Source organism: Giraffa tippelskirchi, chromosome 3, assembly GCF_054371585.1.
Source record: "Giraffa tippelskirchi isolate mGirTip1 chromosome 3, T2T-mGirTip1v1.2.pri, whole genome shotgun sequence".
Taxonomy (NCBI): domain Eukaryota; kingdom Metazoa; phylum Chordata; class Mammalia; order Artiodactyla; family Giraffidae; genus Giraffa; species Giraffa tippelskirchi.
The window spans coordinates 147408743-147421356 of NC_137277.1; the positions used below are offsets into that span (position 1 = coordinate 147408743).

At 41.7% G+C, this 12614-nt stretch overlaps 3 protein-coding genes across 14 annotated transcripts in view; 2 read left to right on the forward strand and 1 right to left on the reverse strand.

The window, feature by feature from the left end:
• SGO2 (shugoshin 2) overlaps positions 1-4765 on the forward strand; it is a 41768-nt gene extending 37003 nt beyond the window's left edge. For all 8 annotated transcript variants that reach the window (XR_014079975.1, XM_081581784.1, XM_081581787.1 and 5 more), the window contains one exon: positions 4422-4765. Coding sequence is in view for 7 of the 8 variants with exons in the window: in XM_081581784.1 (XP_081437910.1) it covers positions 4422-4437 (16 nt within the window). In the remaining variant the exon portion in view is untranslated. The remainder of the gene's footprint in view (positions 1-4421) is intronic.
• Positions 1-12614, reverse strand: part of KCTD18 (potassium channel tetramerization domain containing 18) — a 77575-nt gene that overhangs the window by 57710 nt on the left and 7251 nt on the right. The window lies entirely within an intron of this gene.
• The window catches only part of LOC145542615 (aldehyde oxidase 1-like), a 73855-nt gene continuing 70991 nt past the window's right edge, over positions 9751-12614 (forward strand). For all 5 annotated transcript variants that reach the window (XM_081581790.1, XM_081581789.1, XM_081581793.1 and 2 more), the window contains exon 1: positions 9751-9921. In XM_081581790.1, the coding sequence (XP_081437916.1) occupies positions 9877-9921 (45 nt within the window). In that variant the 5' untranslated portion in view covers positions 9751-9876. The remainder of the gene's footprint in view (positions 9922-12614) is intronic.

The following is a 12614-nucleotide window of genomic DNA, read 5'->3' on the forward strand; positions in this document are numbered from 1 at the left end:
ACCTGATCATATTTGGGATGGTATTTTTAAAAGGGTAGAAATAGCCTCAAATTTTTCCTTTGCATTGTCTCAGTGTTTGCTTCTTTATAAAATTAGACATTGTTTTAACATGTATTTTTAAAAAATGACCAGCAGATGTCAGTAGTGTAAGAGAGTGTGCAAGAGAAGCCAGTCAAAAATGAAGAACCAAGGGCTTTTCTAAAAAACAGCTTTTTTGAGCTACAGTTCACATACCATATATTTCATCCATTTAAAGTGTACAGTTCAGTGGTTTTTCAGTAGATTCACAGACATGTACACCATCACTACAGTCAATTTAAGAACACTTCTTCATTTCAGAAAGAAACCCCATGCCCTTTAGCTGTCATTGCTGTATCCCTCAGCCCTAGACAACCAACTGATCACCCAATTCCTATCCCTGTAGATGTCCTCTTCTGCCATTTCACATGAATGAAATCATATAATATGTGGTCTTCGTGACTGGCCTCTTTCACTGAGCATAATGATTTCAAGATTCATTCCTGATGAACACGTATGAGTAGTATTTCATTCCTTTCTATGACTGAATAAAATATTCTGTTGAAGATACACCACATTTTATTTATCCATTTGTCTGTTGATGGTAATTTACTTGTTTCTACTTTTTGGCTATTATAAATCATGCTGCTGCAAACATTTGTGAGCTTTTGTGTGTATATGTTTTCATTTCTCTTGAGTATATGCCTAGTTGTGGAATTGCTGAGTCATATGGCGTGTGTTTGCATACTTACATTGTTCTGTCCAACTCTTTGCAACTCTTTGGACTGTAGCCCACCTGTAGGCTGTAGGCTCCTCTGTCCATGGATTCTTCAGGCAAGAATACTGGAGTGGGTTGCCATTTCCTTCTCCAGGGGATCTTCCCAACCCAGGGAGTTTGAACCTGCATCTCCTGTGTCTCCTGCATTGGAGGCAGATTCTTTTCCTCACTGAGCCATCGTGTTTGTTTGAGGAATTGCTAGATGGTTTTCCAAAGCTGCAGAGAAGTATCACTTCTTTCATCCTTACTACCCTATTCCCATTAATCCTACTTTCTACTCTATTTTTATTACCTCCTGTGGATACCAGTTCCTTTTGTTTCTAGGTTATGTATTTCTTTTGTACAAATATGTGTATATCCTCCTTTTTCTTGCATAAAGGTAGTAAGTATACTTAGCTGCTTTGGAGAGCTTTGCTTCTTATCATTTTGTTCTAGAAATCACTCCATATCAATTTGGAGAGATTTTTCTCATTCCTTTTTACAGCTAGGTAAGTTTATGACCAACCTAGATAACATATTTAAAAGCAGAGACATTACTTTGCCAACAAAGGTCCGTCTAGTCAAGACTATGCTTTTTCCAGTGGTCATGTATGGATATGAGAGTTAGACGATGAAGAAAGCTGAGCGCCGAAGAATTGATACTTTTGAACTGTGGTGTTGGAGAAGACTCTTGAGAGTCCCTTGGACTGCAAGGAGATCCAACCAGTCCATCCTAAAGGAGATCAGTCCTGGGTGTTCATTGGAAGGACTGATGTTGAAGCTGAAACTCCAATACTTTGGCCACCTGATGCGAAGAGCTGACTCATTGGAAAAGACCCTAATGCTGGGAAGGATTGGGGGCAGGAGGAGAAGGGAACGACAGAGGATGAGATGGTTGGATGGCATCACTAACTCGATGGACATGGGTTTGGGTAAACTCCGAGAGCTGGTGATGGACAGGGAGGCCTGGCGTGCTGCGATTCATGGGGTCGCAAAGAGTTGGACACGACTGAACGACTGAACTGAACTGAACTGAATACTTAATAAATTCTTTTAAAAGAGCTACCTATTCGAAGCTAAATATAATAAAATGCTCTTATGAATTAGTGTTCTATCACTCTTCCTGTTGTCCCAGCACTTTGCAAGGGGGATACCGAAGCAAGAAGGTGAAAGTGAAGTGAAGTGAAAGAGGCTCGGTCGTGTCCGACTCTTTGCAACCCCATGGACTATACAGTCCATGGAATTCTCCAGGCCAGAATACTGGACTGGGTAGCCTTTCCCTTCTCCAGAGGATCTTCCCAACCCAGGAATTGAACCAGGGTCTCCTGCATTGCAGTGGCACCCCACTCCAGTACTCTTGCCTGGAAAATCCCATGGACGGAGGAGCCTGGTAGGCTGCAGTCCGTGGGGTCGCGAAGAGTCGGACATGACTGAGCAACTTCACTTTCACTTTTCACTTCCGTGCATTGGAGAAGGAAATGGCAACCCACTCCAGTATTCTTGCCTGGAAAATCCCATGGACGGAGGAGCCTGGTAGGCTGCAGTCCATGGGGTCGCAAAGAGTCGGACACGACTGAGCGACTTCACTTTCACTTTCACTTCACTTTAGTTTAGATCTACTGGGCATGCAGATTATCTGGGAATCGGTTTAGTTGGTAAATTTAGTTAGCAAATAACACAATGTACATCAGGATAGATACCAAGAATAATAACAATCCAGTTGCCACTTTTTCTTTTTGGACTGGGAATGGCATGCAGCAGGTGTATCATAGCTTTTGATAGGCCCCCAGTGAGAATAAATCCTGATGAAAACTGCTTGCAATATGTTATGGAGTGGTCATCATAGGCATTGAGAATAGGAACAGTTATCAGGAAGGTGATACAAATATTTTTTAAAGTCTTTATCTCTTAAGTCCCAAAGAACTGAACATAACAAAAGGGGATATTTTTAATAGTAAAAGCCCTAATCCACAAAGAATATATAATAGTTATGATCAGTTCAGTTCACTTCAGTTCAGTCGCTCAGTCATGTCCGACTCTTTGCGACCCCATGAACCACAGCACGCCAGGCCTCCCTGTCCATCACCAACTCCTGGAGTCTACCCAAACCCATGTTCATCGAGTTGGTGATGCCATCCAGCCATCTCATCCTCTGTCGTCCCCTTCTCCTGCCCCTAATCTTCCCAGCATCAGGGTCTTTTCCAGTGAGTCAACTCTTCACATGAGGTGGCCAAAGTATTGGAGTTTCAGCTTCAACATCAGTCCTTCCAATGAACACCCAGGACTGATCTCCTTTAGGATGGACTGGTTGGATCTCCTTGAAGTCCAAGGGACTCTCAAGAGTCTTCTCCAACACCACAGTTCAAAAGCATCCATTCTTCAGCACTCAGCTTTCTTCACCGTCCAACTCTCACATCCATACATGACCACTGGAAAAACCATAGCCTTGACTAGATGGACCTTTGTTGGCAAAGTAATGTCTCTGCTTTTAAATATGCTATCTAGGTTGGTCATAACTTTCCTTCCAAGGAGTGAGCATCTTTTAATTTCATGGCTGCAATCACCATCTGCAATGAGTTTATGATATTATATACCAAATAGCATAACAACTCCTTTATGAAGCAAAAACTATAGGAGATACATAACGACAGATAGGAATACATGAATAAATTTTTATATACTCTTCAATATAAAGCAAATAAAGTGGGCAAAAAATTAGTAAGGAGATGGAGATCTAAACAACATAAGTAGTAGGGTAAATCTTAGGATTTACATATCAACCTCCACACTCTGAGAAGAGAGAATACATATTCCTCTTAAGTGTTCATGGCCCAATTACAAAAGCATATCCAACACGATGCTATGAAAACCATAAACCCACCAAGTAAGGTGTATTCTAGGTATGCAAAGTTGGTTTAATATTAGAAAACTTATCATCGTATACCATGTTAATAAGTCTAAGAAAATAAAGCATATGATTTTTTTCATAGATGCTGAAAAAGCCTTTGACAAAATTCAGTGGTCACTCATGATTAAAATACTCAATAAACATTGAAGGATACTTTCATAAAATGATGAATTGTGCTTACATACCTTAATCCTAAAGCCAGTATCTTGTTTAATGGGGAGACAATAGAGGTGTTTACACTTAAGAACAAGTCAAGAATGTCCACTATTCTTGCTACTAATTCAACAAGGGATTGATGAACTCAATTCAAAATAGTGGTCACTTCTTGGGAGATGGGAGAGCTGTGATTTTGTCTCCCAAAAAGGAGCACACTGGGGAGGAGCACACCAGAGGCTTGTGAGATGTGCTAAGAGTTTATTTCTTAACCTGGGTGTTGGTGTATCAGCATTTGATTAGTTTTAAATTGTACATTTTCATATATTATTATATGTATGCTAAAGTCCATAATTAAAAGGAAATACATTATAAATCATGTAGTATATAAAATCTGGATTGATTAATTTCTCTTAAACCTCATCTGTCATTCCCCCATCATAGACTGTTTTAAATATGTGACACAGCTTGTGGTTTGAGGAATCTGCATTTTATTTTTATGACGCAGCAATTTTCCTCTCCATACTTTGCAACAAAAGCATTACCTTTAGGTTGTTGTTAATCTTCCTTTTTTCTGCTTTGCAGGAAGATGAGAAGATGAGGTGAATTTATACATTCTGGTTTTCCTGAATTCTCAAACCATAGCAATTCAAAACAGGGATCTAACTAGGATCAAGAAGATGAGAAGCATGATGAAAAGTTCTGGGTTTTTTTTTTTTTTTCTTTTTCCATCTCCTGCCTTTTTGTGGAGTGCTTATTCTTATGTATAGATAATATGCATAAAATTGCTATTTTGTAATATTAAGCACTTTAAGTTATTTTGGTCATCTTATAACTTATCTTCCTGTTCATTTAATCTCCTTTCAACCAAACAACCTTTAACTAAACAACAGCTATTAACCTTTTAACCAAATAAAATGTATTATAAATATTTTTGCACTGGTTATCTAGTCATACACCAAATTACCTTGTTTTGTTTTATTTTGTTTTTAAAACCACCCAGTAAGTGTGAACACCTATAAGATTTTAAAAGTCACCTTCTGCCCTGGTCAGTTTTCTCTCACCCTTCATTCTTCAACTTTCAAAATTACTTGTTTACTGTCAGCTGCTGCATTACTTCCATTATATGTAGTCTGATGACTCGGTTGAGTGGGTTTATCTTTCAGGTGCTTTTGAATTTGGTTTTTGTAACTTTAAAGATCACTTATTATTCCAGTATTAAAAAGTAGTAAATCATATTCATATCTGAGATTAACAAACATAGCTTACTGTATTGAAATGATTAGTAAAAATCTATTCTGCCTAGATGGAAAAGCTTTCTTATATCCAGCACTAAATATCCAGCAACTAAAAGAGTGGGCCCAAGAAATCTGCATTTTGTTTAACAAACACCTCAGATAATTCTAGGGCAGACTGTCCTAGGACCAAACTTTGAGAAACAGTTGTAAGACTACAGAGTCCCACAGAACTTACTCATTTATCAACAGTGTCTGTTGAATGGAGGCTAGATGCTTTATTAAAGGAACAGTTTACACTGGTTTAGAGCTTGGCACCCTGACAGTTTTTCCTTTCCTATACTATTATTACTTTAAGGCTTTGAATCTATAGTCATTCTCTGATATTTGGTTTCCTAGTGTTTCTATTTTTTCCGCCTTGCCATAAAGTTTGTCTTTTTTTTTTTTTGTTCCCATGCAAATTATTTTTCATTGTATGTATCAGACTTACAATCTTTTATTGTTGGAACTCAGTCACATTAAGAATCTTTTCCTATTCCCAGATTAAGAAAGACATTTACCCATGGTTTCATTTTGTTTTGACGTTTAAATTTCTGATTTATGTGGATTTTGTTTTATGGTGAGATATGAACACAATTTTTGACCTTTTCCTAAAGGATTGCCCATTAATTAAAAAGTCCATGTTTTCCACTACTGATTTGAAGTGCCACATTCTTCAATGTTGTATTTCCATATACACTTAAACTTATTTCTCAATTTTCTGTTCCCCCTCTACTAGTTTGTCTTTTTATGCCCCTCTATCGTTGTCTTTATAGGGACTTTGCTATGCTATGCTAAGTCGCTTCAGTCGTGTCCGACTCTGTGCGACCCCATAGACGACAGCCCACCAGGCTCTCCCGTCCCTGGGATTCTCCAGGCAAGAACACTGGAGTGGGTTGCCATTTCCTTCTCCAATGCATGAAAGTGAAAAGTGAAAGTGAAGTCGCTCAGTCGTGTCTGACTCTTAGCGACCCCATGGACTGCAGCCTACCAGGCTCCTCCTTCCATGGGATTTTCCAGGGAAGAGTATTTGAGTGGGTTGCCATTGCCTTCTCCGTATAGGGACTTTAGAGGAGTTTCAATACTTTCCTCATGGAGGTTTTTCCACATTTCTTAATGCCTTGGCATTCTTTTTTTCCTGGTAATACGTATAAATGGAATCTTTGAGTCTCCTTTCTAATCGATTATCACTTGTATATATGAAGATTATTGATTTCTATATGTTAATTAAAACTCTGTTATTGTTTATACTATTTTCCAGATATATATATTCTGAAAACTAGGCTATCTTTCCTCCTCCTTTCTCTCCAATTCTTAGGCCTCTCACTGCTTTCTCTTATGATAACTGCATGGCTGCTACCTTATCAGTTCCGTTCAGTCGCTCAGTCATGTCCTACTCTTTGTGACTCCTTGAACTGCAGCACGCCAGGCCTCCCTGTCCATCACCAACTCCCCGAGTTTACTCAAACTCATGTCCATTGAGTCGGTGCTGCCATCAAACCATCTCATCCTCTGTCGTCCCCTTCTCCTCCTGCCCTCAATCTTTCCCAACTGTTGGGGGACGTTTAGCTTTAAGGAGTCCAATATGCTGCACTTTTCTTCCTTTGTGTGCCATTTCTCAAGGATTCTCTGTTCCTTATTAGTTCCTTATCAGGAATGAGAAGAACTGCACGCAGCTCTCAGGACTGAGATCATGAGAAAGGGTATCTACCTGGACTCCTTTCAGTTACTCCCTTCCGTGATTTCTTTCAGCATCAGCGACCTTGTATGTATTAGACCATCCATTTTTTGTTGCAATCAATGGCACTTCATCCTGTGTTACCATTTCACCAAAGGTATATAAGCCTGCGTTTCTGCTAATAAAACACCCTTGATCCACTAGAGACCTGGGTCCCCCGCATCCTTCTTTCTCTTTCTCTCTTTCTTATCGTCGACTCCAGTCCACCTGGTCCGAGTCTCCCTAGAAGACCATACCCAACATCAGGGTCTTTTCAAATGAGTCAGCTCTTCGCATCAGGTGGCCAAAATATTGGAGTTTCAATACCTTGTATTTATTTAAGTTTCAATACCTTATATTTAGTGTTAAATAGCAGTGAGAATGGTGGATATCATTGTCTTGTTCCTGATTTTCATAGGAATGCCTCTGGCTTTACCCCATTAAGTAAGATGCTGTGGAATGAGCTGGTTGTGTATGCTTATAATCACATTAAAGTATTACCTATCAATTATTATTTTATTCAGTGGTTTTTAAATAAATTATGAATGAGTGTCAGATGACTTTTGGTGTTGATGGAGACTATGTTAGTTAGGGTTCAGCCAAGACCAAAACCACAATTATCAATTGTTAATCATATTCTAGACATCTGAGTAAGAACTGAAAAGACAAAAGGGACTAGTGGTGTATCATAGAGGAAGTAACTATGGGAAGCACCCACCATCTCTGGGGCTGAGGGAATATAAAGAAAAGAATGGAATTATTGAAACTTAAAGACTTAGAGGAAGAGTTCCAGGACTCTAGGGGGAAGGTGTTCAACAGATAGCCTACCTTAGAAAAAATTAAATATGTATCTTTATTAGGGTATACTCTAAAAATTGTAAAGAAATCTTATACTTTTATTCACTAATCTTATTGCTGTCATAATACTGATGTGGTTGTTTTGAAATAGATCTAAGGACAAGATAAAGCAATTATGTCAAGGTTTTAGAATCATGATTTTTGGCATAAGCAAAAAAGAGATACAGTTATAAAACCCAAGAAGTGAAAAAAATTGAATCTGAATTTAATCAAAGGCTTTAGGCCCATAGACAAGATACTGGAAGTCAGGATGGAAGAACAAAGAACACCAGGGAGAAGCAACCAGCCATATTAAATATAGCGTATTTGTTCCATAGGACAACTAACCTGGTTTCTTCTTCAACATGTTCAGTTCAGTCACTTAGTTGTGTCCGATTCTTTGGGACCCCATGGACTGCAGCATGCCAGGCTTCCCTATCCATCACCCACTCCGGGAGCTTGCTCAAACTCATGTCCATTGAATCGGTGATGCCATCCAACCATCTCATCCTCTGTCGTTCCTTCTCCTGCCTTCAGTCTTTCCTAGCATCAGAGTCTTTTCCAGTGAGTCAGTTCTTCCCATCAGGTGGCCAAAGTATTGGAGCTTCAGCTTCAGTATCAGTCATTCCAATGAATATTCAAGACTAATTTCATTTAGGATGGACTGGTTGGATCTCCTTGCAGTCCAAGGGACTCTCAAGAGTCTTCTCCAACACCGCAGTTCAAAAGCATTGATTCTTTGGTGCTCAGCTTTCTTTATGGTCCAACTCTCACATCCGTACATAGACTACTGGAAAAAACCACAGCTTTAACTAGAGGGACATTTGTCGGCAAAGTAATGTCTCTGCTTTTTAATATGCTGTCTAGGTTGGTCATAGCGTTTCTTCCAAGGACTAATCGTCTTTTAATTTCGTGGCTGCAGTCACCATCTGCAGTGATTTTGGAGCCCAAGAAAATAACATGTTAATAGCATTAAAAAGGAGGAGTGGGTGAGGAGACTATTTTAGATTTTAAAAGGTTAAAGAGACAACAAGGACATCAAATGGGAAAAGGCATTTTTTTTAAGACCCTGGTAAATTTAAAGATGTTAAAATATTCATTTGGTTATATGTTGGCATTTTGGCTTTGTAAGAAAAAACATTTTAATGCATATTGAAGTATTTAGGGGTAAAATAATGTGTTTGAAATTGGGCTTTAAAATATTCCAGAAAAAATGTGGGAGTGTGGCAAAACGTTGAATGTTTTTAAAGCTCAGTGAGTCAGGTGTATGGGGATGCTAGTTGTATTCGTTTATGTACAAAATTTTAGAAATTTTCACAATAAAATGTATATGTTTACGTAAACGAGATAGCAAAATGTTGTAGGTATGTTACAGAGAAGTCTGGGAAAGAGTTTGCATCCATTCGAAATTTTTAAAAGGTGTTATACTGCAGATTTCAAAAATGTAAAAATAGACCAGAAAGTTAAATTCTAAGTTGTGGACACGGGTGACTTTTATTTTTATGCTTTTCAGTATTTTCCAAGTTTTATTTTTAAAAAAGTCTTTCGAGATGGTTTACATCACTATTGACACTTACCAAATAAACGTTATGGTTCTTTATTGGACAAATTAAGAATAATGATAAAACTTTAAAAACAGTTTATATCAAGGTAGCTCTTGATATTTAAAAAAACTGCAATAATTATATCTAAAAGTGTGAGAAAAAGTTATAAAACCCTCTGTTGTCCTTAAGTTCCTCTCTTGCAAAGCCGGACTGAATGTGACAGTTGATCAACTATTAAAAGTACAGACTGCGGCAGGCATGGTGGGAGCGGAGATACAAAAAAACTCCTACTGTTCCCGGAATTCAAATTTAGCTGGAAAGCCATTAAAATGTACTAATATAAGAGGGCCGAAGCGATGTCACAGGACCTGCTGTATCTGCTAAGAGGCGGGGGAATGCAGCACAGACGCCCGGCCCCTAGGCGAGGAATTCAGGATCCTGTCAGGAGATCCCAGCCAATGGTCTCAGCGCGGAGGGAGCCGGGCGATGACGTCCTGGGATCCGGGTAGAGTTTTCCCCGCTGGGCGCTCCCGGAACTTGGCATCTTAAGTGCGACTTGAGCCTTCGAGGGTGGTTGCACTTTAGGCTCCTTCGACTCCTTCTGCGTGCCGGGGCCCCGGTGCCGGCGACTCCTCCTCGGGACCTTCGGACCCTCGGACCCCGCCACCATGGAAGGGGGCGCCGAGCTGCTCTTCTACGTGAACGGCCGCAAGGTGAGCGCGCTCCCGCGCTGCCCGTCCTGTCCTGCCGGGTCTCCCGGTGCTGGGGCGCCGGGCCCCGGGCTGCACGCGGGTTTGCCTGCGCGTCCCACCTGCACCGTAGGAGCAGGGAAGAGAAGCGTTTTCTAGGTTTGCCTGGATCTTTGGGCCCCCGCCTTCCTGATGTTCCTTTCCCCTCTCAAGCCCACCCCACCCCATCAACAGGAAGAGAAATGATTGTTCTTATTCAGCAGAGTCCGTACTCTCGAATCTTCCCTTGTCAAACTCATCAGCAGACGGGAACTTCTTTCGTTAGGCCTCAGCTCTTGGGTGCGTTTGGGTGAGCGGAGAGCAGTTTGGAGTCAGGACAGGGCCACAGAGATGGATTCACCAAGACTTCTCACTCCCGTCGTCTCCAAAGTTACAGCACCTGGCATCGCTGAGCCCATGTCCGGCTCTGGGGACTCCAGGGTCCTCACTGGGTCCCCTGCTGGCGCGGCGGCCGTCCTCTCGGAAGCCAAGCTCGCTCTGTAGATCCTCTGGGGCAGTTCCAGCCTTTGCCGGAGGTTTGGAGGCAGCAAAGCCCCCAGAGGATCCTTTAAAACACCCTCAGCACAAAGCCACGGACGGCTCACTCTTCCTGTTGTCCCAGCACTTTGCAAGGGGGATACCGAAGCAAGAAGGTGAAAGTGAAGTGAAGTGAAAGAGGCTCGGTCGTGTCCGACTCTTTGCAACCCCATGGACTATACAGTCCATGGAATTCTCCAGGCCAGAATACTGGACTGGGTAGCCTTTCCCTTCTCCAGAGGATCTTCCCAACCCAGGAATTGAACCAGGGTCTCCTGCATTGCAGTGGCACCCCACTCCAGTACTCTTGCCTGGAAAATCCCATGGACGGAGGAGCCTGGTAGGCTGCAGTCCGTGGGGTCGCGAAGAGTCGGACATGACTGAGCAACTTCACTTTCACTTTTCACTTCCGTGCATTGGAGAAGGAAATGGCAACCCACTCCAGTATTCTTGCCTGGAAAATCCCATGGACGGAGGAGCCTGGTAGGCTGCAGTCCATGGGGTCGTGAAGAGTCAGACATGACTGAGCGACTTCCCTTTCACTTTTCACTTCCGTGCATTGGAGAAGGAAATGGCAACCCACTCCAGTATTCTTGCCTGGAAAATCCCATGGACGGAGGAGCCTGGTAGGCTGAAGTCCATGGGGTCGCAAAGAGTCGGACACGACTGAGCGACTTCACTTTCACTTTTCACTTCCATGCATTGGAGAAGGAAATGGCAACCCACTCCAGTATTCTTGCCTGGAGAATCCCAGGGACGGGGGAGCCTGGTGTGCTGCCGTCTATGGGGTCACGACTGAAGCGACTTAGCAGCAGCAGCAGCACCTGCATTGCAGGTGGATTCTTTACCAACAGAGCTCTCAGGGAAGCCCAAGAAGGTGAAAAGGCTTCCTTAAAAGCAAACAATGTATTCTTTTTAATGGCTGAGTAATATACCATTGTGTATATGTACCACAGCTTCCTTATCCATTCATCTGCTGATGGACATCTAGGTTGCTTCCATGTCCTGGCTATTGTAAACAGTGCTGCGATGAACATTGGGGTACACGCGTCTCTTTCAATTCTGGTTTCCTCAGTGTGTATGCCCAGCAGTGGGATTGCTGGGTCATATGGCAGTTCTATTCCCAGTTTTTTAAGGAATCTGAAACTGGAACCCATTATACAGAGTGAAGTAAGCCAGAAAGAAAAACACCAATACAGTATACTAATGCATATATGTGGAATTTGAAAGATGGTAACGATAACCCTGTATGCGAGACAGAATAAGAGACACAGATGCATAGAACAGTCTTATGGACTCTGAGGGAGAAGGTGAGGGTGGGACGGTCAGGGAGAATAGCACTGAAACATGTATATTATCATATGTGAAACGGAACACCATTCCAGGTTCAATGCATGAGACAAATGCTCAGGGCTGGGGCAATGGGATGACCCAGAAGGATGGGATAGGGAGGGAGGTAGGAGGGGGGTTCAGGATGGGGAATACATGTAAACCCATGGCTGATTCATGTCAATGTATGGCAAAAACCACTACAATATTGTAAAGTAATTAGCCCCCAACTAAAATAAATAAATTTATTAAAAATAAAAAAAAAAAGCAAACAATGGGGCAAAGGCTGTGATACCGGCTTACCCGCCTTTTCAGTGAGAGCCTGACTTTCCCTGACTGGCCCTGGGACTCACCTTGAAGCTAAGGAAAGTCAAGTATCATGGCCTCTCACTTGTGAGGCCTCCTCTAAAACCCTGAGCTTAATTTTGAATTTGGATTTTGTATCATTTTTCTTTAGAGTATTTCCCCAAATCAAGTAAATTCTAGGTCCTGTTTAAAACCTTCCTCTGTACCTGCTGCCTGAGTTTCACACTGGATAAGATGAGTTTGTTTTTTCCTGAACCTTCCTGAAGGCCGGCCGTTAGGATCCCCTCACAGGACTGCTATGAGAGTGAACATGATAAGGATTGGGGTGGGGGGTGAGTTTGAAGTGGTCTTATGGTGTCATTTTTTCTTCTTATGCATAGTTGAATGGTGCAGTAGACACAACTGTGGCCTTTTTATTTGAACAAACAAGGATTCAATTCCGGCTCTAACTCCTAGGGAGACAACATAACCTACCCTCAGTTCCTCTGCTAAAAAGAGATAGCACT